Here is a 27,761-nt window from a genome sequence, read left to right on the forward strand (position 1 = left end):
AAGAGCTCAAAGAAGGGCTCAGTTCAACATGCACGCGGATCGAGTCCTGAAGATAGATATGCAGTGTCTCGTTGGGCAGAACATTCTGCAACATCAGCGCTATGAACCAGGGATGGGAAGGAGGCAAAGGATTAGGAGCTCACCCGGGCTCTGCCGTTTTGGGAGGAGTCTGGCAAAAACGCTCCCCAGAAGCTGCAACCATCTGCTTTTCACAAGGGTCATTTGCTTCCCCGCTGGGGTGACCAGCATGCCTGCTTTATCGGTCTTTCACCAATTCTTCAAGGTCTCTTAAAGCGCCATCTTATGCACGCTGACCCAGGAGCAAGTCCCACTGAACTTAATTGGACTTACATCCGAGTAGAGAGACATAGGATCACATCGTTAGCTTCTTAGTCCTACAAGCAAAGGTACTCCTATTGGGCCCAGTTAAAAGGAGAGGAAGCATTTAGGTTATCTGGTGCGACCTTATGGAATTTGTCCCATTATTCTGAGTCAGGCAATCTGTACAGTGATCATCAGCCAGTGTCCCCCAGGGAAAGGCGGCTCACCCCACACAATGCCACCTCGGTCACCTACACAAATGGCAAAATAGCAAGGAGCCATAGGTGCAGGGTATCAGGCTGAAGGCACAACAGATAACCTAACAAATGGGCAGCATCTGCTCTCTTTTGTCAGTATGCAAGAGATTCTGTTCCAAAAGATGATCTCTCTCCATCAGGAGACTTGGGTAGTCTTGGACAGAAGGCCAACTGTTCCAGAGGGAAGGATGCCTCTGCAGCATGGTGTCGCTCTTTATCAAAGCTACTTACAAAATAAAAATATTAGGCTTGCAACTCTGAAGAGTGGGCATTAAATTGAAACACGTTTTAATAAACCCAAAGGCACCCTCACTTAATCAAGCAACTAATACTTTAAAATTTTAAATTATTGTTAATTGAAATGTATGCAAACTGACAATGGCACACACCAGCTTGGGAGCTATGTTTACCCCCCTGCAGGAAGTCTGCTTCATCAGCTAGGGAACATGGTAGAGTAGGACCCAGCAGGATTGAACCCTCCCGCTCTCAGCAGTGTAGTCAGCTGGGAGGGGGAGACGCCGTGGCTCCTTGTAGGCTTTAAAAACCCCAGTTAAACATTAACCCCACGGACCAAAATGAGTCAGGATCAGATCCAGATTGGGTGTTCCCTGGGTTGCAGCCCTGGATCAGTTAGTAGGAGAGGGGGGCACACACAGCCCTAGAAACAAATTACATTATCAACTACATACTTTGGAAAGTGGCTTGTTTGCTATCAATTTTGACACCTCTTAAGATACCGCAACCCAATTTTCCATGAAGTTTCCTAAGATCAAGAGGCAGGTTTTAGTCTATGTTTGGATATAAGCAGACATGGTTATCAATGGAGATGGTGGACCGAACCTTCTGAAACTCTTCTGATTTAAACCATTGCTTTCAAAACTGGAATGATTTCTCAGAATTCCCAAGCAACAAGGCTGCTTAGTGCAGTACTGAAAAGAGGAGCTTGCTCTGTACCTGCAGAAAAGAGGGTAATGCAAAAAGCTTCTCTCTCACCCCTACGACGTGGAGGACTGAAGGTTTTGCAAACTGTGTCTCCCACCCAGGTGCGTCCCCACAAGCACCCTGGACTGAAGTCCCACAGATTAAATTTGAGCGACGGCAACCAAGTAGGACGTTGGTCTTGCTCTCCTACCTGCAGGACGTAACCTTCCCGGGCACTCTGCTCACGGCCCAAAGCTACTTTCAGCTGGTCCTGCAGAGCGCGGTTCTGCTCCAGGAGTTCAGAGGCTGCCTTCTGGCTCTGCTCCAGCTGCAAGCACAAGAGGGAAGGGAGAAGACCACAAATACGTCATTCAAAAACATCCACAACTCCAAACTGGCAAGGTGACCGGCTGCCCTATACAAACTGGTTGGGTGAATTGGATGGATTTCTCCTGCAACCTCCTAACAGGAGCTTCTCCTCTATACCAAGCTTTGGAGTAGGAACTAAGCTAAGAACTTCTCCAGGAACCATCGTGCTCTAGGAAGCCATTCCTTCTCCAGTTTCTCCCCAAAGGCATGGGCTTAGATGATGGGTGAGGCTTGGCTTGCATTTTTTTCCCCTTCCCCAGGACTGGCTCATTAACGGCAGATGCTACAAGGACAGCAGAAGTTCAGATAAACTAAACATAATTCACTTGCTGAAGATGCAGAAGTGCCAAGGTGAGCTGAGCTTCTCCAAGTAAATGAAGCCATGGAGGTCAACATGCTTGGACACTTCTCTACCGGCTAGAGGGAAGAGAGGGAATGGTTTCTTATATCCCACAAGAGTGGGAAGGCTTGCGAATTTAGATCCATCTCCAGATAATTGAGGAGGACCAGTAATTATGGCCCTATCACAGGTTATGGAGAACCTCTGGCCCATGGGCCAAATTTCAGCACCACCCCTTTGACTGCATGCTGCCTTCCCAGATTACACTCAGAGAGGATTACAACAATGAAAGCAATGCTTTGCAAAATCAACAATGTGACCCAGCATGAATTCCAATTCGCCCTGCAAGGCTGTTTCCCACAAGCCACGCCCACATGCAAGCCCCACGCATGATGTCACAGGTGCTCCCGATTGTATCCTGGCCAAAGAGGTTGGCAGTCACTGCCTAGGGAACTCCGCAGGATGGCTGATCCCAGAAGAGAGCGGAGCTTGGACTTCAAGTTCTGTGGGATCCATCGCTTCGGCTGCACGTGGCAAGCCAGTGCTTGAAAGGGCCTTCAAAGCACCGAGCAGAGCTATGTGCAAGCTCCCTGCTGCTTGTACAGAGCCCTGCTTGGTGCTCTGAAGTACCAATGACCTGGTAACAGGGCTCTTTGCGAACCCAGTGTGGCACTTTGAAGTCTCAACCATGGTGGGGACTTCACGAACGCCCCATCGCTGGATGGGGTGCCAGGTGATCTGACAGGTAGGCAGTGAAAGGGTGGGACGGAAACAGATCCAGTTCCCTAGCCCTGCCCTATCGGGAGTTAAAGAGGAAAGGTAAGCCAGTTTAACGTGCCTCGTCCATATTTAAAGTGACCGTAAGCAAATTGCAGACGGAGAGAGGGCGGGAAGAGATTAGTGTGAGCAAGAGAACTGAAGCCCCCTGCTTTAACCTCAGATCCCCCTGTTTCTTCCAGGGCTCGCTGCTAGGCTTCTTGAACTCCCATCAGTCCTAAGCCAGCCTGCCTGGAGGAGCCCAAGTCCCACCCACCTGCCCTCTTCCCTCCCTCCATTTTACCTCCTTCTCCAGGAGTGTGGTGAGGTGCTGTTTGTGGAGAGCCTCGCTGCTGTCGTCCGGATGGGCGAGGTGTAGAGGGGCTATGGGGACCTGCTTCTCCTCGCGCAGAGGGGTCGTCTCCACCTGGTGCCACCGCTGCTCGATCTCCACGTGGACGTTCTGCGGCTTGGTCTCCGAAGGGCTGGGCAGCCCCGGGAGCCTGTCCACCTCCATGTGGGAAAAGTCTTCCGGGCCTCCCCCGTCGGGGCCATCCAGGCTTTCAAACCGCTTGCGCCTCTCCTCCCTCCGCCGCGCACGCTCCCTCTCCAGCTCCCCGGGGTCTGCCTCCGTGGAGCCGGGCTCCTTGGCGAAAGGGGCGCCGCTGCCTTTGGAAGCGTCCGCCACGCTGGCTCTCTCCTGAGCCAGGGCTTGCTGGATGGGGCGGAACTCAGCCCAGTCAAAGGTTTTGGAGCGGCCTTCACGCCGGCGCTCCCGGGCGCGGCTGCGCTTGTGCTCAGGGTCAATTTCCGCTTGCTCGGCATCCTGTTTCTCGCTGGGCTTGGGGCAGGTGTCGAAGGACGAGCTGGTTTTGCTTTTCTCCTCGGGCAAAGAACTGGCAAGGAGGGAGGAAAGTGGACAAGAGAGCGAAAAACCATCAGCACTGGTGTTGGTTTCCTGTCTGTATACCCCCTTTCAGTTTTGCTATGTAAAGGTACCACTGTAAGCCAGAAGGTAGTAGGGGCAGGGAGGGAAGAATCGAAGCCCGTTGAAATGTCCAGGGCCATGCTATCTCTGAAGCTTTTTGCTATTGCTCTTGATCTGCCTGTGAAATTATCTCCCTCTTGCAAGAATTAGCATGTGATGCCTATCAAAACTAGTGAGTGGTGAAGCGCCCCTTCATCTGAAGCAGCTTAGAAGCTTTGCAAATTCATTTTTGCATTCCAAGCTAGAGGAGGACTTCAAGGTGGTTCAGAACACACCTGAGCGTTATGGGCTACATACACACATGCTCTGAACCAAACAGTTATGAAGTATGGCAATCAGAACGACCAGGGAAGGTCCTTTTTAAAAATCTGCTTTCTACTAAGTGGGAAGTGTAACTGTTCTCCCAAACTGGCCTGATTTTGGCCACACTCTGCCAGGGTTTTCCCCAATTCTCATTAAACCCAACAAAGACAAAAGGATTCCTCTCAACAGCTTGATCTAGTGTGTCCTCAAAAGAAAACTAGCTTTGTTGCTGGTGATTGCAAGGCAAGGTGAAATAATTCCTATGAGTAGCCTCACAGAAACCCTCCTAAGTTACAGAATTCAGGGCTGAATACAAGATGAGATTTTCCCTACCATACATACACACACAAAAATGGTACACTGATTGTACATTCCTGTGCTTTTATTTTAACAGGTTCCTCAATGGGACCCATCTTCAGGGAAGGAAAACGTTACCCCAGAATAAAGCCTAAATGATAATAAAAGATGAATGCTGGGCTTGTTTGCCCATTGAGATACAGGCATCCCTGATCACTCTTTCTTTCTTTTTATTTTAAACCACTGCACTCAGTTCAGTTCCCAAAGAGGAGAGGACATAGCCTTAGTCGGGCACATTGGCTGTCAGGGTTCAATTTAACAATGGAGGGGGATGTCTGATCGCACAAAAGTAAACATTGGTTTGCAGAGAAATTTGGTAGATGTGCTTAAATGGATTCCTTGGAAAAGGTTCTCCGTGAAACATCTCCAAGCTCTTCTCTGTACTGAACACTCAGGTTTTCTTAGCGTTTTCCCCACTCAAGTGGGTGGCTTCAGATCAAGCAATCCCACACAGGCAGCACAACTTCCACCTGGCCGACAGAAATCAGGAAGCAAGTGGACCTGCCTGCGCGGGATTTTCAGGTCCAAAGCCTTTCAGAGTTGTCGTCTGTATAAAGCAAAAATAAGCATACAAGCTGTAAAAGCGTACAAACGTCTACTTTTTGCCACCATTGTGTGTGTGTGTCCAGAAACGGCAGCAGATACAGCAACTTCTAAACCCATGCGACTGTGGCAGGACAGACACGTTGGCAACTTCTTGCAACGGGCAAAGCGGACATTTGACTACACCCATGTTGCAGGGAAAGTGTCATGTGCGAAGAGGGCCTTGGCTTGCAGTCAACAGTCCTGGCGTTTGAAGACAGCACACTGCTTCGCTACTTCTACACGACAGGCATCAGCGACAGGGCCTAAGGCAAGCTACTGCCGACACCAAAGAAGGAAAGCGGCAGCCCTCAATGCCAGTATTGAGAGAGGAACAGAAAAAGAGGCAGACAACACAGGCAGCAGACAAGCAAGGTGGAGGAAGAGAGTTTCAGACATCAGAGGAGAACCTAAAAGGAGCTGCCAGACAAGGCCTATGGACAAAACATGGCACATGCCAGCCTTCAGCATGCAAAGTGGCAGACTGGGTTTAAAAAATAGGAGAGGAGTTCTTCCTGATGTTTAGTCGGAATCTCCGACTAAGCTTGAATCCACTGGTTCGTGTCCTACCCTCCAGAGCAGGAGAAAACAAGCTTGCTACATCCTCCATGTGACAGCCCTTGAGATATTTGAAGATGGCTCTCATATCTCCTCTTTTCCAGGCTAAACATACCCAGCTCCTTCAACCATTCCTCATCAGGCTTAGTTTCCAGTCCCCTGATCATCTTGGTCACTCTCGTCTGCACACGTTCCAGCTTGTCAATATCCTGCTCAAATTGTGGCGCCCAGAACTGGAGAGACGTCCCAGGGGCCTGAGGATTTCAACACAGCATCTAATTTGCAGGTGCCACCATCAGATGCCCAGGCCCTCGCTCCCTTGGATACCAGTACTAGCTACAGGTACCAGCTACCCTGGTAACATGGCAGGTCCAAGCACTGCCCAACCTGGAACTGAAGCCTGGATACCAGTCGCTTAGCAAAATGATGGCAGAGAGGCATTTCCCTACACTTCTGAAGACAAACAGTACCTGCAAGAGATCGCACAATCTCTTAATGGAAGTTTCAATGCTAATCTGCTCTGCTATAGAGACTTTCTGCATCTTCGGCTGTTGCCCCCTTCCAAGGCACAGACCTGATCAGACCAGGAGTCTTTTCCAGGGAAACATTTCCAATTCTTCCAAACGCCCTTGAGGCATTTCCAAGAATGTGTGAAAACGTCACACGGGAAAGGCGACCAGCAGACACAGGTAACGTCATACACATGGGGGTCAGTTCTGTGTCCTTCGCAGAGGTAGCAGCTTCTATTGCTTTTCCCATGTGACATTTTCGAACACAGGACTCAGCTGCAGGAGTGCGCCTTCGTTGCCGAGATGTAACGGGGAAAGCATCGCTGAGCCAAAGGAGGATAATCAGCAGCAAAACGAGGAGCTGCCTCTTTCCCCCCTTCTCTATCCCACTGTTTGTTCCCAAAGCAGAAAAGCAGGACTTTTTACCCCCTCCAGAGTGCAAAAAAGATAAGGGAGGCATGCAGTGAATCACGAGATATATACAAACCACAAAACGTTAATACAGGAGAGAACACAGTTTTCCAACCTGGGCTTCAGCACGGATAGTTTCAAAGAGAAGCTTTTCCTGGGAACGCATGGAAATTAAACACACGAAGGAGTGAGGAGAGAGAGAAAAGAGGGTTCAGAAGCACCCAGAGAGAAATGGGGTGAGGTGCGGAGCAGAAAGGGGAATGGGTCGTTCCGGGTTGAAACTGTGGGCTGCGTTTTCCCAATCGCAGCTCTCAAAAGAAGGAAAGCAAGAGCGTCCTCAAGCGGTTGCTAGGGAGGGGTCAGAACAGGGCAGAGAATGGAAGAATGCAAGTGGTAGAAGAGGAAAGAAAGAGGCAGCAAACTGAAAGAACACCCCCTAAAAACACACCCAGGCGGGGCTTCCATTGATTCTAAGAGGGGGGTTACATGCGTCATGGGAAAAAGAAAGTGCACCCTCTTTGAATTCTGCGGTTTTACATATTAGGAGATAATAGCAATCATCTGTTCCTTAGCAGGTCTTAAAATTAGGTACAGTGGTACCTCGGGTTAAGTACTTAATTTGTTCCGGAGGCCCGTACTTAACCTGAAACTGTTCTTAACCTGAAGCACCACTTTAGCTAATGGGGCCTCCTGCCGCTGCTGCACCGCCGGAGCACGATTTCTGTTCTCATCCTGAAGCAAAGTTCTTAACCTGAAGCACTATTTCTGGGTTAGCGGACTCTGTAACCTGAAGCGTATGTAACCCGAGGTACCACTGTAAATAGAACCTCAGATGAACAACAACATAGGACATATTACACTGTGGCATGATTTATTTAATAGAAATAAAGCCAAGATGGAGAAATCATGTATGAAAAACTAAGTACACCCTTACTGCTTCCATAGGAATTAAGAAGCTAAGTGGCAGACAGAGGCTGCTAATCAAATGCTCCTGCTTAACTGATCATCAGCATGTTCACCTCTATAACAGCTGAAGTTTTAGCAGTTTGCTGGTCTGGAGCATTCAGGTGTGTTTGAACACAACGCCAAGGAGGAAAGATAACACAATGCTCTTTGAGAAGCAAGTGCTGCCGCCCATGAAACTGGGAAGGGTTCTAAGACCATCTCCAACCAGTTTTAAGTCCATCATTCTACAGGGAGAAAGATTATTCAAGATTGGAAAACATTCAAGACAGTTGCCAGTCTTCTCAGGAGTGGACGTCCCAGCAAATTCACCCCAAAGTCAAGACCGTACAATGTTCAGAGAAATTGCAACAAAACAAAACAAAACCCAAGAGTTACATCTCAGTCTCTACAGGCCTCAGTTAGCATGTTAAAGTTCATGACAATTAGAAAAAGACCGAACAAGAAGGGTTTCCAGGAGAAAGCCTTGTTTTTCTAAAAGAACACGGCAGCACAGCTTTGGTTTGCAAAGTTGCATCTGAACAAATCACAAGACTTCTGGAACAATGTCCTTTGGACAGATGAGACCAAAGTGGAGATGTTTGGCCATAACGCACAGCGCCACGTTTAGCAAAAACCAAACACAAGAGCCTCATATCAACTGTCAAGCATGGTGGTGGAAGGGCGATTGGTTTGGGTTTGTTTTGCAGCCACAGGACCTGGGAACCTTGCAGTCATTGAGTTGACCACGAACTGCTCTGTATACCAAAGTATTCTACAGTCAAATGTGTGGCCGTCTGCCCAACAGCTGAAACTTGGCTGAAATTGGGTCATGCAATAGGGACAAGTGAAGGGAAGCACACCAGCGCATCTACAACAGAATGGCTGAAAAAGAACAGAATCAAGGTGTTACAATGGCCCAGTCAAAATCCAGACCAAATGCTATGTGGGACCGTAAGAGAGCTGTACACAAACAAATGCCAGCAAACCTCAATGAACTGAAGCAAAGTTGTAAAGAAGAACGGGCCAAAATTCCTCCACAATGATGTGAGAGACAGATAAAATCCTACAGAAAACAATTGCTTCATGTTATTGTTGCTAAAGGTGGTTCTGCAAGCTATTGAATCATAAGGCGTACTTAGTTTTTCACACATGACTTTTCCATTTTGGCTTTATTTGTGTTAAATAAATCATGACACAGTGTAATATTCCATGTGTTGTTGTTCATCTGAGGCTGCATTTACCTAATTTTAAGACCTGCTATAGGAACAGATGATTGTTATTATGTCTTCATATGTAAAACCACAGAATTCAAAGAGGGTGCGCTTTCTTTTCCCCACGACTGTATGTATTCTTCTGCTAATCACTTTGTACACTGAAAATCACTAGAGATATAATGGAATATTTGCAATTCAGGCAGCTGCCCTGAGCCTCAGGAAAGCTGAGAATCAAGGCTTTGTTTAAAATAGTTTTATGTGGCCTTTAAGGTCGGGAGACTCCTCCCAATGTGGTGTACAATTAAAATACAGTACAACAAAATAATTAAAAGCCAGTTTTTGAAAAAAGCCCCCCAAATACTAAAATACAACACACCACAAACGTGGCTCAAGAAAAAGCTGGCAGAAACAAGTGGGACTTCGAGTTTTTCCTAAACGCCTGCAATCAACGAAGTCTGACAGATAATTCTAAGAGTCAATTCTGAAGTGACATCTTTCCCAAGAAGATAAACACCCACCATGCAATGCAGTGTGGATTCCAAAGGAGAGATGAGGACTCTTTAAATTGCCCAAGGCTGAGGGATCTCATCAATCAACTCTGGGCTCTTTATGCTTTTCAATTTATTGGAGTAAACTTTTGCTTCTGAACTATTCTGCGATTTTTGATCACATATTTCCTCACAAGTCTTCCTAAACGGATGAGAAATCCTCGGTAAGATGCCCTCAGTGTCTTACAGATTAAAACAGGTGTGTGAGCCTCGGATCCTGCCCTTCCTTGAAGGAAGGCTGTGAGGGAGGGAGAGTGACCGGCCTTGGGTCAACCAGAGCGCTTTGTAACCCAGCAGACTTTTAAGTCTGTGGCTCCCTGGCTCCAGACCCACCCAACACTTCCAGCCGTTGCGCTGCACGGTGGCGTGGAATCGGAACAAGCTGCAGCCGAGAAATTTGGCAGCGAGGCACCAAACAGCAGCTTCCGAGCCGTGTGAGGATCAAAAGGAGGGGTCAGTAAAGGAGAATGGAGAAAAAGAGAGAGAGAGAACAGGCATAGAGAGAGACAGAGAAAGGCTGGAAGGTGTGGAGGCCCAGTGAATAGGAGACTGCCCTGAAACGCCCCTTTCTTCTTACCTGGTCACATCTGGAGCAGTGGTGGGGCGAACGTGCTTCATAATCGTCTGGATCCAGTTCCTGCGGATCCCCGAGGTCATGGCAGAGAGGGTGAACTCGCCTTCTTTAGTCTACGCCAAGAGAAAAGGAAGAGAAACGCAAGGGGAAGAGGTGATGCTGAGCACCAGTTCATCTAGAAGAAAGCATCCTTTGCATCCCCTTCTATTAATAATATTATGATAATTTATTATTTATACCCCACCCATCTGGCTGGGTTTCCCCAGCCACTCTGGGCGGCTTCCAGCAAAATATTAAAATACAACAATTCATCAAATATTAAAAGCTTCCCTAAACAGGGCTGCCTTCAGATGTCTTCTAAAAGCCAGATAGTTGTTTATTTCCTTGTCATCTGATGGGAGGGCGTTCCACAGGGCAGGCGCCACTACCAAGAAGGCCCTCTGCCTGGTTCCCTTTAACCTTACTTCTTGCGGTGAGGGAACCGCCAGAAGGCCCTCGGAGCTGGACCTCCGTGTCTGGGCAGAATGATGCGGGTGGAGACGCTCCTTCAGGTATACTGGGCCAAGGCAGGTTACCTGGTGAATGTTCCTAAGTGGGGTTTCCAGAAGGGATTGCAGAGAAAGATGCATCTGCTGCCCCCTCTCTTTCCCCAGGGAGGAGCCATTTATTTATAAGATGCAAAACAGAGGCTGGGCACCCAGGAGGAGTCAGAAAGCCACCCTCCTTTTCAAGGGATGGAGATAGCCACTTCCGATGGACCCAGTTTAACGAAACAGAACGGGTTTATTTTTTTGGGAAGGTATTTGCCCTGCTTTTTCTATTCACAGAATTCCCAAGTGTCTGGCATGTGGATTACAGTGGTGCCTCGCAAGACGAAATTAATCCGTTCCGCGAGTCTCTTCATCTTGCGGTTTTTTCGTCTTGCGAAGCACGGCTATTAATGGCTTTAAGAAAAAGGAAACAAACTCGCAAGAACTTGCAAGACGTTTCGTCTTGCAAAGCAAGCCCATAGGGAAATTCGTCTTGCGAAGCGACTCAAAAAACGCAAAACCCTTTCGTCTAGCAAGTTTTTCGTCTTGCGAGGCATTCGTCTTGCGAGGTACCAGTGTATTAGAACAGAAGCAATGCAGCACACTTTGGTAAGAATACAAATGAAACAACACACAGACGAGACATGCCTACAACATTTATTTGCAATAGGGTGTAGCACGACTCATTAGGTCACTCCTATCACCCTGTGCTTTTCAAGTTGATTTATTGATTTATTGAAGAATTTGTTGAACTTCTTTACTGTAATCACCCTGTTATTATTTACAATAATATGTTTAGTATTTTACACCCCCTGCTCCGTCACCAATTTTTCTCAGTCATGTTATGTTTTATGATTTGTGTGTGTACAATTTTGCAGCACTCAAAAAATAATCTAGTATTTTTTAAAAAACAAAAACAAAAACAAGAATGCACAAGAATCTCAGATTAGCTGCATTAAGGCTGAAACGACAGAAAATAAAACCTAACAGTAAAAGTGAAAAGAAAGACACTAAAGATATGTCAGTAAAATATGGTCTTTTTCTGTCACTACAAGGGCTTTAAGAAAAGGCACCAGGCAAACTGGGAGTTTAAAAACTGGGGTGGCATAACCAAGACTCTCTTCCCCAGTGGCTTCCTGCCTAACTTCAGAGAAAGTTGGGGAACTGGGAGGAGATTCTTTTATTTACGATTTTATTGTAAATTGTCATGATGATATTATTATTATTATTTTAAATTTATAAATAAGTTTATTAAATTTACAATATATGCTATGACCACTCCAGCAAGCCAGTCAGGAGTCTGGTCATCACCTTTTGAATCAGTTGATGTTTTCAAATGTTCTCTGAGGGCAGCCCCATGTACAACGTATTGCAGTAGTGAAGCTTGGATGTTAACCAAAGCATGGGGAACTGTGGCCAGGATGACGTGTTTCAAAGAGAGGAGTGCAGCTGGAGTAACAATTATGTGCTGCAGGAGACACTGGAGCAGTCTTAAACAAACCTCGACCTAGGAAATCTCCCAAGCTATGGACCTCAACCTTTGAAGGATAAGTGAAATTCCATTTGAAACTGGATGAAAGCTACAGAAGCAATTCCCCCCCCCCCCAACCGCAGCCACCTCCTAAATTCACTGCATGACCCATCCTGCTCCCCGCAAGTTTCTCTTACATGGATTTGGAAGCCATAGTTCCGCTGGACGGGGTATTCCGTGACATCAAAACATGTTGACAAATCAATTTCCCCATCCAAATCAGCAGCCTGGCAAAACATCGCAAAGAAGAAATGTGTGAGGCTTGTTTTTCTCATCTCCAACAAGACAAAGTAGGCCATTTGTTTATTCAAGCAGCATGTGTGCGGTGTTTTACAAAATACCAGAAGATAGGTCGCTGCCTAGAGCAGCTTACAGTCTAAAATTCAGCAGGGTTGGGAAATGGAAGCAGGGAAAGCAGGAGAATGCGAGGAGTTGAACATCAGAGGGGGGGGGGGGGAATGGAGCTTTGACTATCATTGGCGATTGTAGCTTACCTCCTCTGCCACAGAATCCCGGTAGTATCTCAGGCTCTGATCCGTCAGCACAAACCAGTGTTTCTTCCACTAGGGAACAAACAAGACAAGCTGTTTTACAAACTGCTCAGATGATCTGTGTGCTCTTGCCATTCCCCCCAATCCTTATTGTGCAATGTCTCACTAGCATACCGTGACTCTAGACACTAGATCTTGCGATGTGTGCCTCTGTGCAAGCACACATAAACTTCTGTATACGGGAGCAAGTAACAACTCCTGAAGCAACAGCCTGCCTCCCTTATGATAGCGAACCTTGTCCTCTGCGATCAGAGGAGACGCAACTGGTCGTATGGTGGCCAGAGATTGCAATCTGGAAATGTTTCCAAGAGAGCAGGCTGTTTCAACTTTAACAACAAGCCTCTGGAACGCACTCCCACAAAGGAGATTTTGGAACCTCCGTCTCTCGGGTCTCCAACGCCTCCTAAAAACTTGGTTGTTCACCGAGCCTATTGGGGATGTTTGAGAGTGTTAACCCTGTTGGGTTGCCTGACATGCTCTTCTAAATGACGGGCTTCAAAAGTATTTATCGTGTTTCAATTTGAATTTTGGATCTGTGATTTCTGACAACCGCGTAGGGGATTTTTGACCAGGAGAAAAAATGCAAGCCAAGTAATAATACACGCTTGTGATTGGCTGTGGTGATCTTTGTTTTCATGTGTGGGTGAGGTGGGTGGGTGTTTTGGATCAGGTTAGCCATATTGATTTGTATGCTGTTGGTGACCACAGCCAATCACAAGCAAACAATCACACCCTAGGCCAACCCCAACCTCTCTCACCACCAAAGGAACACGAGTGAACAGCACAAGCAACGCTGACACCAAACTCTACACACATTAAACATAATAGAAACACTGCCACCCGACCCCACCCCTATCCATCTTCCCTCTCTCCACCACCCCTTTCTTTTTTCTTTTTTCTTTTCTTCTCCCCCTAATGCCTCAACAAATGAAACGGATTTGTAAAAATGTTACATGAAAAAAAATAATGAGGCACTACACTTCTGTAAAACAAGAAAATCCTGAATAAAATATATATTAAAAAAGTAATAATACACGCATTTCATAAACAAGTGAAGAAGTTGGAATGGAAAGGAAAGCCTGAGCAACAGGAGAGAGTGGGGAGGGGTTTTTCGACAGGACACGCTCTCCAATCAATAACTTTGCTGGGTCTAGGAAGGGAACATTCAACCACGTTGCCTTAGGGAAACAGAGCAGCTGGCTCTTCCATTAAGGACACCCTCTCCAAGGCACTCTGCTTTAATCCAATCTCTTCCTCCTTACTGTATTTCAAGATGCCCTTTTCAGTATTCAGAGGCTGCTGCTGTAGCTGCAGCCTGTGAATCTTGCAGCGGAAACTGGCAGCCTCGGCTTCTGCTTATCAACCAAGGCTGCCTGGATACTCAGGGAACAGCATACGGGCAAGGAGGACCTGGGAGACCAGGGTTCGGATCCCCACTCGACCATGAAGCTCCTGGGGTCACCTTGGAGTCAGTCACAGTCTCTTAGTCTAACCTACTTCATAGGGCTCTTGTGAGATTAAAACGGGGAGGAAGAGAACCATGTATGCCAAATGGAGCTTATTGGAGGAAAAAGGTGGGCTATAAATCAGATAAAAGTACAACAAACTGTAACCAGATCGTAACAAAAGCCAGCTCTTTACTTGGAGGTAAAGGGACCCCTGACCATTAGGTCCAGTCGTAGCTGACTCTGGGGTTGTGGCGTTCATCTTGCTTTACTGGCCGAGGGAGCCGGTGTACAGCTTCCGGGTCATGTGGTCAGCATGACTAAGCCGCTTCTGGCGAACCAGAGCAGCACATGGAAACGCCGTTTACCTTCCCACCAGAGCGGTACCTATTTATCTACTTGCACTCGATGTGCTTTCAAACTGCTAGGTTGGCAGGATCTGGGACCGAGCAATGGGAGCTCACCCCGTCGCAGGGATTCAAACCACCGACCTTCTGATCAGCAAGTCCTAGGCTCTGTGGTTTAACCCACAGCGCCACCCGCGTCCCTTTACTTGGAGGAGAGGTCCTTAAATCAGAATTTCATCCGAGATTTTACCTGTCCATCCTCGTACTGCTTGGTCAGCCATCCCTTCTTGAAGTTCAGCAGGTCAGGCTGCAGAGAGGAAAAGGAGATAATGAGTCCTATGCAAAACTCAGACAGGACCGGGACCACGTTCAGCTTCCAAGAGAGGAAAAACACGCTATCTTCATCCAAGGAAGGTGTCTGCAGTTCCACAAGGCCAAAAGGAAACGAGGGGAGACTCAGTCTGCACTGAACAAGGATGCCACAGGAGAACAAGCTACTTCTGTTACTTAAAACTATGTATGTTGTTTTCAAAACCATCCCCGGCAAGGAACAGCATTGTATGTGTGCTGGGACCCAAGGAAGCTTTTGTGCCATCGCCAGGTTCCATACATTTATATATCACAGAAGTATCTGCAAATCCTTCCACTTTTATGCTACGGATATTGTTCTTGCAGCCAGCAGCCATGCTGTGAATTCATTAGACTGCCGTCTTTGAGTAAATCCATCCCCTATATTTAGAAATGAAAGCTACAGTGGTCTTCAAGACAGCATTTTTCACAAAAATGTGTACTATAGCTACAAATAGTTTAAAAGACCATAGATTTTTTAATTAGCCAAAGGCCTGGATGAAGAGGAATATTTTTGCCTCATGATATTTAATGAAGGTGGCAGGCGAGCTTCCCTGGGGAGAGCATTCCACAGATGGGGAGCCACCACAGAAAAGGCCCCGTACTCGTGTTGCTGCCCTCTGGACCTCTCGCAGAATAGAAGGGCCTCAGATGATGATCGCACGGTCCAGGTCTATTCATATGGGAAGAGGAAGTCCTTGAGGTATTGGGGGCACAGAGAAGCAGGGTAAGTCAATATTTCTGGGGCGCTCCCACCAGCTCAAGCCCCAAACTCAGAGGACTCTGCACATGCAAGGTGCAGACAGGATCAGGCCCAAGGATTTTTGAACAACATAATGAAATGGAAGATGGAAATACAAAGCAAGAGGGAGAGGGAGGGAATGCACCAGTATGACGATGTGGACGTGGGTTTCTGAAGGACCCGAGTTCAAATCCTCACTCAGCCGGGAAGCTCCCTGGATGTCCCAGCCACTAAACCTTAAATGAATGGCTTTGCAGCCTGCCCTTGCACAGATAAACAAGAATCCTTCTCCATATAAGCAGAGAAGGCAAAAATTGATTGCTCTGGGGCTGAAGCTGTGAGCCGCTGCCGTTGCACATACTGGCCAGCAGGGAGCGTCTTAAAAACAGGAGCCACTCCCTCTCCAGCAAGGCAAGGATCCCGCCAGCAGGGAAATCTGATGCAGGGAATGTTTTCTGGAGGAGGCCAAACGGCTCAGTGCTGCCCATTGCAGCCAGCAGACCAATATAGAAATACATACGCCTACACACACGGGCTGCCTACCTTATCCATGCAGTTCCCTGCTCATCTGCCAACTCAAAGAGTCTTCAAGGTCTCGCTCCACAATTCCCCGGCTTTTATTTATAAACTCTGCAGGGCTGGCAGGTGGCCGTCACGTGCGACGGGATTCAAGCTACTCCCAGGGGTTCCTATTTACGAGGCCTCAAAATACACTGGAAATTTGGCAGGTGGGGCGGCGGAAGAGGGACTGGCCTTTCTGCTCTGACCCGTCTGGGTTGCTGTTGCTGTTTCTTCTCCCCCCGAAGCAGATCCTAAGGGACAACCTGCCTTAAAGAAAAGCTGCCTACTTTGGAGACAAAATAAGCCCCCTCACGTTGCAGTAGACCCTCTAGCCTCTCAGGGGTGTGAGAGAACAGAAGCAACGGGGATAACTGTGCCCCTGAAGGGCCAGGTGCGCAGCCTGGGAGTCATTTTGGACTCATAGCAGTCCATGGAGGTGCAGGTCAATTCTGGGTCCAGGGCAGCTGTTTAACAGCTCCATCTGGTATGCAGGCTGAGACCCTACCTGACCAAAGACTGACTCGCCAGAGTGGTGCATGCTCTGGTTATCTCCCACTTGGACTACTGCAATGTGCTCTACATGGGGCTACCTTTGAAGGTGACCCAGAAACGACAACTAATCCAGAATGCAGCAGCTAGACTGGCGACTGGGAGCAGCCGCCGAGACCATATAACACCGGTCTTGAAAGACCTACACTGGCTCGCGGTATGTTTCCGAGCACAATTCAAAGTGTTGGTGCTGACATTTAAAGCCCTAAACGGCCTCAGTCCAGTATACCTGAAGGAGCGTCTCCACCCCCATTGTTCTGCCCGGACACTGAGGTCCAGCTCCGAGGGCCTTCTGGCGGTTCCCTCATTGCAAGAAGCCAAGTTACAGGGAACCAGGCAGAGGGCCTTCTTGGTGGTGGCACCTGCCCTGTGGAACGCCTTCCCACCAGATGTCAAAGAGAAAATAACTACCAAACTTTCAGAAGACACCTGAAGGCAGCCCTGTTTAGGGAAGCTTTTAATTTTTAATAGGTTATTGTATTTTAGTGTTCTGTTGGAAGCCGCCCAGAGTGGACGGGGCATAAATAAATTATTATTATTATTATTATTATTATTATTATTATTATTATTATTATTATTATTCAGGATAGGGGGAAAAGGAAGGACAGCAGCACGGTGCTAAACTGTGGTACTCACTGCCCCAGGAATGGGTTGATGGGCAACCAAGCTAGATGGCTTTAAAAGAGGACGAGGCAAATCCGCGGAGGAGAGGGTTATTATCAGTGGCTATGAGCCACAATGACTATGCTCTGCCTCCACAGCCAAAAATCCTTCTGTAAACCATAGAAGGGGAGAGCGCACTTGGGTAGGGGTCCCGCTTGTGGGTTTGCCCACAGACATCTGGTTGGCCACTGTGAGAACAGGGTGATGGGCCGATCTGCACCCAGGGACCTTGCACCTTGCACCCAGAGAACAGTCCCAGGAGGTTCTGCCGTTCTCCGCATGTGCCATTCTCCATAGAGGTGGTCGCTCCGCATCTCTGGAATCCCCTCCTGTAGGGGGTGGGGGGGGGGAGATCAGGAAATCCCTTTTCCTGCCATTCAAGAGGAGCGTCAATCTATTTTATTTACGCAGGCCTTTGGAAGGGGGTCAGTGCATTTTAAAGAATGCGATTTTAGTAACTGTCATTTCAAAATACAGTGGTACCTCGGGTTACAGACGTTTCAGGTTACAGACGCCGCTAACCCAGAAATATTACCTCAGGTTAAGAACTTTGCTTCAGGATGAGAATAGAGATCGCGTGGAAGTGGGAGGCCCCATTAGCTAAAGTGGTGCCTCAGGTTAAGAACAGTTTCAGGTTAAGAACGGACCACCAGAACGAATAAAGTTCTTAACCAGAGGTACCACTGTATTGCTACAATGGATACATCTTCGTCTGATTTTACGTCGCAAGCCACCCCCAGGCACCTTTCAGGGAGAAAGGTGTGGGAGAACACGCTAAATGAATGAAGCGACTGCACAGGAAACTCGCCACAGGTAAGCGCAAAACCATCTAGCCAACCCTTGTTTCCTCTTCAAATGGCTCTGTCACAAATGCCACAGCTTGGAGAAACGCTGTCTTAAAAAGAGCCCCGCAGGATCAGACCAGAGGCCCACCTGTTTTATATTTATATCGTTTATTGCATTTGTATCCCACCTTTATCTCCAAGGTTCCTCTCCTCCCCAGTTTAACCCCACAATCCTGCTGAGAAGCAGGGACTGGTCACCCATCGAGAGCTTCATGGCGGGGTAGAGATTTGAACCCTCGTCTGCCAGGTTCTGGCCTAGCGCTCTAAACCACGACACTACCACTGACTCTCATTTAGCCCAGCACCCAGTTTCTCAAGAAGCCCAAGAGGCGAGGCATGAAATCAACAGCTTGTCCCCAGCAAGTGTCCACTTAGCTGCCTGAAATATCTTGTAGAATCAGCGAGTTGGAAGGGACCCCCGAAGGTCATCTAGCCCAACCCCCTGGCGATGCAGAAATCTCTGCTAAAGCATCCCTGACAGATGGCCACCTAACCTCTGCTTAAACACCTCCAAGGAAGTAGAGTCCACAACCTCTCCTTCTTTCCCATGAATTTAGCTAAACCCCTTTCAGTGCCATCTAAGCGGGCGAAGATTGCAAATTCCGTACAAAGCGTGTCATGTGAAGATTGTCCCCTCTTTTGACCGGATCTGCAGCCTAATCGTTTTCATAAACTGCCCCCAGTTATGCATTAGGTAAAAGAGGGAGTGGGTATCTCTTCACCCAGGAATAATCCATGCATTCACATTAACCACCGCCTTTTCTAAAACAATCCCTTCCCTCCCACAAAGGAATGCCCCGTTTGTACTCCAGATAGTGAAGGTGCCCCGGCCATCGATTACTTTGATTGCTCTTTTTGGCACCTTTCGCAGATCAGCAATATCCCTCCTACCCTCCTTTCGTAAGCAGGCCCCAACCTGGTGCTGAGAAACCGTCAGCGGCAGGATCTAGCCAATGGAGCAAATTGCAGATTTGGGGGGCAGATTTAGGAGAAAGCGGCCCCGCCAGGCCACTCAGCACAGATGCAGGGGGAACGGTGAGAGAGAGAGAGAGAGAATGGGGGAGCTGCTTCCTCCTTTGAGCTGAAGCCTCCCTTAAGGAAACCTTAAATCACACACAGCCAGAGCAATGATCCCTGAATGGCGTTTTCAGAATGCCATGCAATCAGGGAGAAGCTGATAGCGTCTCCGAAATAGAAAGTGAGGTGCTGCCAGTAGTAACACGACCCTCTGGGATAAACCCACTCCGGATGTTAAGAAAGCAGCCTCTGGATTTCAAAGGATTTAGGCCGTCAACAAGCCCTTGCTGCCGGTGCCACTTTTGAAATGAGTTTTAGGCCGCAGGACAATCTTGCTGGCTCTCCTGTACAGAAGATCTGCCCCATGGTGAGGATGAGGTCCCAGGCTTCGAAATGGCCTCCCTTGCACACTTGGGAAGTGTATTCAGCAGGAGAAAGAGATGACGAGGGACATTTCCCAGAAAGCCTTAATCCTCGGGCATGTCCACCAAAGGTGATAAAAAGTACCTTCAGTTTCTTTACATTTCCAACACTTATTATCAGGCAAATGGTAAATTTTTGCTAGCTTGACTGGTGACCTATAGATCATTTTCATAATATTTTCCTTTAAGGCATTACATGCCGTGAATTTTATACCGGTGGTCCACAACTGTTCCCAGTCAGCAAACATAATGTTATGACCAATGTCCTGTGCCCACTTAATCATAGCAGATTTAACTGTTTCATCTTGTGTATTCCATTTCAGCAACAAGTTATACATTCTTGACAGATTCTTAGCATTGGGTTCTAACAGTTCTGTTTCTAGTTTTGATTTCTCCGCCTGGAAGCCAATTTTCCTGTCCTGTTTATACACCTCCATTATTTGATAATAATGGAGCCAATCTCGTACTTTAGACTTCAACCTCTCATCACATCCAGTGGCTTTAGATTCCCCGCTTGCCCAAGTCTGCCTCACTGGGGGTCAGAAACCAGATACACCTGGACTGAAGGAGACAACTCTGGGTCACCTGGTGGGAGCAACATTAAGGGATGCGAGTCACAGTGCTCGTCAGTGGAGCGCATTCACACATTGTGCCAGGTGGCCAAGCGAAACACGAGCAACATGCATGTTTGTGTGTCAAGCCACCCACAACCTCCCACCATTTCTGGTCAAGGTGAGGCCCAGGGGCTGCCCCCAAGCTGCCCCACGGAGAAGCACTTGTCCTCAGAAGCTGGTTGTAACGAGAAAATTGGTTTTGCTGGACAGGTTTCTTTTTTCTTTCCCTGCCAGCAAATGGCTAATGAACGGAAGCCTCTAACTGGCTGTGGTTCCAGGAGGGAGAGTTTAAAAGGAGAGGATTTGAGGGAGGCAGTTAGTTGAGAGGGTTGGAATTGAGGTTGGAGAGGTTAGGAGATAGGTAGGGATACAGGTTAGGAGACAGGTTGAGGTGGAAAGAGTGAATGGGAGAAAGAGTTGGTTTTGGGGGGAAACAAATTCTGCTCTGAGCGTATTGTGAAGGACAGAGTGTGGTGTCCTGTAGGAGGAATAAACGGGAATTTTGCTGGGAGGCAGAGGTTGAGCCAGGAGAAGTAGGAGCTGGAAAGGAACAGCCTCCTTGGGACTCAAATCTAGTCTGGAGGGGAGAGATTCTTCTGAGGAAAAGAAGAAACTCCCAGACCCAGTGAAGGGTGCGTGTGTGTGGAGGACCCTTTGGTCTATTACTTAAAGTACCTCAGGAGCAGGATTGTTAAAAGAGGTGGATAACTGAAAGAAAGTATCACTGTATAAAGGAACCAAACCTATAACACAAAAACAACTGAGGATGAATCAAAGTGAAATCACACTGCATTCTTGAAGTAACCTAAGTTTAATCCAGTTGTGTTATATGCTGTCTTGCCTTGAATAAATCTTTATTGTTTATTTAAAGAAAACCTGTATGAGACTCCAATTTACTAGTTACCCCCTCACAAAGGTCCCCCATAGGATACTCTGGGCTAGAATTTTAAGAGGAAAGGAAAAGAAACCTTTGGGTAAAGGGTTGGTTGTTCAGTGAGGGGGGGGGGTGCAATTTATTTAAGTGAGAGCGGGCCGAACGGCATGAGAGGAAAAAGTGCCAATGCGCCCATCACACTGGTAGAATGACAAAGCTACACACGCACACACACACACAGTCTTCATCCCTTTCATTATTTTGGGGATGCTGCAAAAGACATAGCGAGTGACAGCTGCCCCAGGAAGGAATGGTCCATACTGAACTGCTGGTGAATACATTAAGCGTATGTTTCATCCAAGTCCTTTGAACTGAACACATTCCAGGAATGTCATAAAGACATAATGCCATAAAGTCAGAGCCAAACTGTTAGTCCACCTGGCTCAATACTGTCTGCTCCTGCGGTTTCCCACACTGGTCCACACCTCTGACTTGCAACCCACAACATGGCAACCGTTGTGGCATTTTCACTTTGGATTTCTACTTAACAATGCACATTATTAATCCCAAAATGGCAATTCACAGAGCAGTATACCTTAGCATTGTCACCAATTGAAAAGCAGTGGGATTTTTATTTTTAACACTTGATCTTAGCTTAAAGGCTGAGCAGCTTTTGAAAACCAGCGATTTTGCACTCTGGGGAGGAGTCTGGAAATGGACCAGAAGGTCGACATGGGCTCAATATGGAGGACCAGTGCTTTTTTTCCCGGGGGGGGGACGCACACTCCTCAACATTTTGTGAATCTAAGTTTGGCCTCATTGAGGGACAGTATTTCAATATGAGTAGGAAAATGAGAGTACCCCTAAACACTTTTTTTTAAGGGAAAAAAAAGCACTGTGGAGGACACACAATGGAGGCATAGATATAGGGAGGTGGGGCATGTGGTTGGCCAGAAATACGCAACTTATTTTAAAAAACAGCTCACGCTTTTCTCCTGCCGTATTGCAGCACTCAGAAAAACAGAGGGTCTCGTCGGATAGCGTGTCCTAGACCAGACATGATTTGCAGTCCTCCTTTGGTCTGGCCAGCCTTGGCTGGAATCCAACATGGCAGCAATGACTTCGCTACGACCCACCAGTGGGTGCCAACCCAGTGTTTGAAGACCCATGGTCTCCACCAACTGGCAACAGCTCTCCAGAGCTTCAGAGAGGAGTCCTTGAAAGCCCTGCCTGGAGATGCTGGGAACTGAACCCGGGATGTTTTGCACACAAAGGTGTTCTGCCACTGAGTTGTGGTCCTTCACTACAGTCCTTTGTAGTGGAAACGGCCACTTCCTATTTTGAGTTCCTGCCTCATTCCTTAAAATTACCTGCTTCAGGGATAAGAGTGTGTTCCCAAAAACCACCCTGTGAAGCGGTGCCCAGGCTAACAAAGGAAGAGGGGGGCAACGTGACAGGCAAGCTACACACACAGAGAGAGTGTTATGTTTCTTTGTGAAAAGTCATGCACGTGGTTCACTGTGGAGAAAGCCGCATTATCTCATCTTGTTGAACAGGCACGGGCAGACTTGCCTGCTGATAAATGTTCCCCTCTGATAAGGTCAACTCAGTCTTCAAGGAAGCCTTGAGATGGAAGAGAGAGGTGCAGAGAGAGGGAGAAAGAAGCTGGTGAGCTGCCGCCACAAAAGCATTTCACTGCAGCTGAAGAAAAACCGTTCAGATGAAGCAAGATATAGGAGGCTTCCTTGCTGATCACGCACCATGTAACTTCTTGCAACGGTGAAGTGATTAGTATTCACACAGAACAAATGTTGGTTAAAGGTTTACCACTGAACTCACAAGGCTAGTATGCTCCGTCAGTGAATTTGGGGACAGAGGGTTGTTCCATCTGAAGTTTGAGCAAAAGAACCTGAAGCCGAGGGAGAGTTTGGGTGGGAATGGAGGGGCACGTAGGTGGGGGGAAAACCTGGGTTTTATCACCTTCAGCTGACACAATTCAAGTGGCACTTACATCACGGAACTGGCTTCTTCAACAAGAGACAAGACAACCCATCTCTAAATAGGACTGGGCACCTCCTAAGAATGGCACAAACTGCATGCACTCAGGAAAACCAGTAAGGGGAGGGCCATAACTTCCTGCCTACTGACATCAGGAAGGCATCTCCCTGGGGAGAGCATTCCACAAGCGGGGAGCCACTACAGAAAAGGCCCTGCAATAGCCCCACTTTTCCCAAAGACACCAATTCAGGGCCCTGTGCATTGCAAGTGCAATGACGGCCTGTGTGATGTAGCGACTGAGGATGTAGGCGACCAGGGTTCAAGCCCAGACCAGGGTTCAAGCCCCCACTCAGCCACCAAGCTCGCTGGGTGACCTTGCGCCTGTGACCCAGCCTATCTTGCAAGGTTGTTGTGAAGATAAAATGGGCAGGAGGATCACTATGTATGCATCCCTGAGCTCTTTCGAGGAACTGGCGGAAAGGAATATAAATGGAGCGAACAAATAACAAAGCTGTCTGCAGAAGTGGATAGGAATACCTGCAGAGCAAGCCCCGGCTTTGCAAATTCTGAGATCCTTATCCAGCCTTAATGGGCGCTGCAACTTTTGGCTCAAATTCCCAGCCGAGCAATTAGCACGCTAATGTCATGCCAGGTCTCCAATTTTGCCTCGTCAAGCACCTGCCTTTTCCCTGAGCGCTCCCTTCTCCTGCAGAGGACACCTGCAAAGGAGAGCGTCGCCATTCATTCCTTTGGGGCACACTTTCCATGCACGGAGTAAAACAGCAAACGCCTCGGGGCTCACCGTCATGGAGGACTCAGTCGACCTTCTGTCCAGCGATTTGGCTCTGCGGTGCGGGGACAAGGGAGAAGTCGAGACGTCCAGGATGGGGCTAGTTGCAGATTCGGCAGCAAAGTCCTGCAACAAACATGGAGGTCAAGGCTGGGGGAAAATCTGCAGAGCTCGGCTCTAAACATCAAAATTCAACACCAAAGAACTCTTTCCACTGAAAGCCTGCAAAGCAGGAGTCAAAAGCAAGTCGAAATGAATCTGAACCCTGTGAATGGTGTACTTTCCCCCAAGAGAAGCAAAAATTCCACGTGTACAAAGATCTTCCTGGATTTAATTACAGTGGCACTTCATTTTGAGTCCGCCTCATCGAGCGTCCATTTCGTCGAATGTCCATGGCAAACCCGGAAGTACCGGAACGAGTTACTTCCGGGTTTGCCGCTCGCACATGCGCAGAAGCGGTAAATCACGCTTCACGCATGTGCAGAAACACAAACCGCTCCACGCACATGTGCAGAGCGGCACTTTGTCGTGCATTCCTTATGTCAAGCGCTCAGGGCTCTGTAACAGATCCTGGACTCAAAACGAGGTACCACTGTATTTTTTTCTGCTAACAATGGGCCTGGCAAAGAGCTGGGAACGATATAAGTTGTGAGGGATAAAACAGAAGAAAAAAAGTTGATCACAACCCTGAGGGTCATTTAGTGCATCCCCCTGCAATGCAAGACTATGCAATGTGGAAAATGCCCCCTGACAGGCCCTACAGGGCTTCTGGACACCCTGGGGAAAAAGACGAGGCGATGCAGAAAAATATTGTTCCACTGTCTTACCCAGGGGTCAGCAAACTTTTTCAGCAGGGGGCCGGTCCACTGTCCCCCAGACCTTGTGGGGGGCCGGACAATATTTTGAAGGGGGGAAAAAGAACGAATTCCTATGCCCCACAAATAACCCGGAGAGGCATTTTAAATAAAAGCACACATTCTACTCATGTAAAAACATGCTGATTCCTGGACCATCCATGGGCCGGATTTAGAAGGTGATTGGGCTGGATCTGCCCCCCCCCCCAGGCCTTAGTTTGCCTACCCATGGTCTTACCCGTTTCCTGGGGAAAACCCTCTTCTCGCTCCTGCCCTGCCGGGTCTCACTGGAGAGGGCAGTTCCAGAGGGGGCGTTGGTCTCCATGTGCTCAGCATTCTCAATATCTAATGCCTCAAATTTCTCAATTACCTGGGACCGCCTGCAAGACAGATAAGAGGGGAAACCAGGGCTGTTTTTCCCCAAAAGACAGGAGCCTGCAACAATCCTCAGTAAATCACAACAGCTCCATCCCCCTCATCCCAATTCAACGAGAGCGTTCCTAAGGTATTGGAATGGCAACCCTTTCAAAACAGCTCACTCTGCCCTGTTTGGATTTATTGCCGGGGGGTGGGGTGGGAGGGGAGAAGGAATATGACCGGAAATAAACTTATTGGGATTCAGCCCGCCTGCAAGACATAAATACACATGTATCTGTGTGTTTGCTTGCAAGCACTTGTCACTTTGAAGGCATCTAACTAGAAAGAGACGACATGAATAAATGCCTGGCTTTACTCTCAAAATGAAAAGTAGCGTTTTCTCTGGAGACTGGAATCTGATGTCCCACTGTACAGTGGTACTTTGGTACTCGAACAGCTTGGCTCCAAAACAAATTGGCTCCCGAATGACGCAAGAAGCTCCTGCAGCCAATCGGAAGCTGTGCCTTGTTTTCGAACGGTTCCGGGAGTCAAATGGACTCCCGGAATGGATTAAGTTCGGCAACCAAGGTACCACTGTAGCTGTGTCAGTTGAAGAAGGCTTGGATCTGATGGATCTTTTATAAGACTAACTTCCAGAAGTCTGTTTTACAAGAGTAAATACCGTATGAGATTAAGGTCTGCTTAACTACAATAAGAGGGACTTCTGGTCTCTTTCTGTGGGAAATGGCTGCCTCCCACACGAACGGACCCCAGCTGTGCTATAATTCAGGGTTAACTACAATAACAATACCCCCTTTTTTGTAATGTGCACAATACATTATCCTGTTTTGTTTTCTACATGGGTACTATTTCTTGTTCCTTTTGTGTGTGTGTCTTATGCTGTGCACTTGTAATTTTGTACTTCCTCCCCCAATAAAGAATATAAAACAAAATAAAAAAGACTAACTGCTAATAAGGGAGGAACATTGGGCTGGAAGGGACCAGATGATCACAAAACCCAGAGTCCCAACGTTTGAGGCAGGATCTTTCCCACCAAGGAGCCCCTTCCAGGTTAGCCTCCACAGTCAAGACCACGCCATGCCACATGCAGGGACAGAGAGCCACCCAAAGCTTTCCCAACACCAAGAGGCCTGAAGAAGAGGCCTGCCGGATACTCCCAGGGAAGGCAAAGACCCCGCAAAACACCTTTCTTCATAAGCCGCGCTGCACATATTTTAACACTCTGCAATATGTTTTTTTTTAATTGACAGCAGCCTTTTCGTTAAAAAAGAAAGGAAACCCCACTTTCCCCCACTCCCTCCATCTCAGTTTTGCAAAAAGGGATGAAAAGCGAAGGATCATCAAATTGACATTTGTCTCGACCAAATGGCAAAGGGGCTCATTTTCTTTATGAAAAAGGAAACGGAACAAAAAAACCCAACCAAACAAAGCAGGCTGATTTCTTATGGAAAGGGGGGTTGCGCCACCAGGTTGTCTACAGCTCGAATTTTTAAATATTATTTTTTTTGGAGATGAGATGGTAGCGAAGCAGGCGGAGTAAAAAGGGCGGACACGTCACACAGCAGAAGGTGGAGAGCAACAAGACCTGGAAGAAAAGAAAGCTGGAAAATGAATGAACAGACAAAATTATATTTCCTCCTCCCCAACCCACAAATAAAAATTAAAATCATTCCAAGATTTCTAAAAAAAAGAAAGAAACAAAACAAAAAAATACAAATCATCAGCAAAATGAAATTATAATCATTGCAAACCCCCAAAATCACATCCCCGCTGTGAGTGGTTATTCTGATCATTAAGGAAAGGGGCCGGGTGAGTAGTTTCGGGGAGATGTGCAGGAGAAGGAATCCCTGTTCCCCAGTGGAATCTAAGTTTGCCCAGGCAGCCCCTGCGAGAGCTTGCCAAAAAGGAACATGCAGGCACTTGGAGAACTCAGATGCCTGGAAAGGGCACAGCGAAGGCGTTCAGACGACACCCGGCTTCAAAAGTGGCCGGGGGAGAGAGACCGGTTTGCAGTGGAGAAGTGGCCAGTGAGATGGGGTGCTTTGCCTCCTGCTTTGCCCGCAGGTATTTCTCAAGACGTAACCGGCTGTGAGTTTGAAAAAATAACATATGCTATATATTGACCCAAAGGGACGCGGGTGGCGCTGTGGGTTAAACCACAGAGCCTTGGGCTTGCCCATCAGAAGGTCGGTGGTTCGAATCCCCGCGACAGGGTGAGCTCCCGTTGCTTGGTCCCTGCTCCTGCCAACCTAGCAGTTTGAAAAAACCTCAAAGTGCAAGCAGATAAATAGGTACCGCTCCGGCGGGAAGGTAAACGGCGTTTCTGTGCGCTGCTCTGGTTCGCCAGAAGTGGCTTAGTCATGCTGGCCACATGACCCGGAAGCTGTACGCCGGCTCCCTCGACCAGTAAAGCGAGATGAGCGCCGCAACCCCAGAGTCAGCCACGACTGGACCTAACGGTCAGGGGTCCCTTTACCTTTTTATATATTAACCCAGCGGTTAAACGGTTCAAAAATATCCCCAGAACTGATCCACTGGGTCTGCTACTTTTCTCGTTGAACTTTATCAGCTACTTCTGTTGAAATCTACAATTCAGTACAACAAATAGTATATATTATTTTTTCAAACGTACAGCCGGTTATGTCTTGTGTGTTTATTGAATATGTTTCACGTAACCAGAGGTTTGTCGTTGTTTTGCGCAGCTATTTCTCAGCAATCTGCTGCTCTCCAGCTGCTTTTTGAGGGCAAC

General features: G+C 47.8%; 1 protein-coding gene across 6 annotated transcripts in view; it reads right to left on the reverse strand.

The window, feature by feature from the left end:
- Positions 1 to 27,761, reverse strand: part of MPRIP (myosin phosphatase Rho interacting protein) — a 159,636-nt gene that overhangs the window by 22,563 nt on the left and 109,312 nt on the right. For 4 of the 6 annotated variants that reach the window (XM_081169328.1, XM_081169327.1, XM_081169332.1 and 1 more), the window contains exons 8-15: positions 24,873 to 25,014; positions 23,793 to 23,906; positions 14,608 to 14,664; positions 12,509 to 12,577; positions 12,152 to 12,241; positions 9,957 to 10,066; positions 3,269 to 3,860; positions 1,711 to 1,827 (exon numbers count right to left, since the gene is read on the reverse strand). In XM_081169328.1, the coding sequence (XP_081025454.1) occupies positions 1,711 to 1,827; positions 3,269 to 3,860; positions 9,957 to 10,066; positions 12,152 to 12,241; positions 12,509 to 12,577; positions 14,608 to 14,664; positions 23,793 to 23,906; positions 24,873 to 25,014 (1,291 nt within the window). Of the gene's footprint in view, positions 1 to 1,710; positions 1,828 to 3,268; positions 3,861 to 6,787; positions 6,827 to 9,956; positions 10,067 to 12,151; positions 12,242 to 12,508; positions 12,578 to 14,607; positions 14,665 to 23,792; positions 23,907 to 24,872; positions 25,015 to 27,761 lie in introns of all 6 variants that reach the window. The other 2 variants (XM_081169330.1, XM_081169329.1) reach the window with 1 other exon arrangement.

The sequence above is a fragment of the Podarcis bocagei genome, assembly GCF_964188305.1.
Source record: "Podarcis bocagei genome assembly, chromosome: 14".
Taxonomy (NCBI): Eukaryota; Metazoa; Chordata; class Lepidosauria; order Squamata; family Lacertidae; genus Podarcis; species Podarcis bocagei.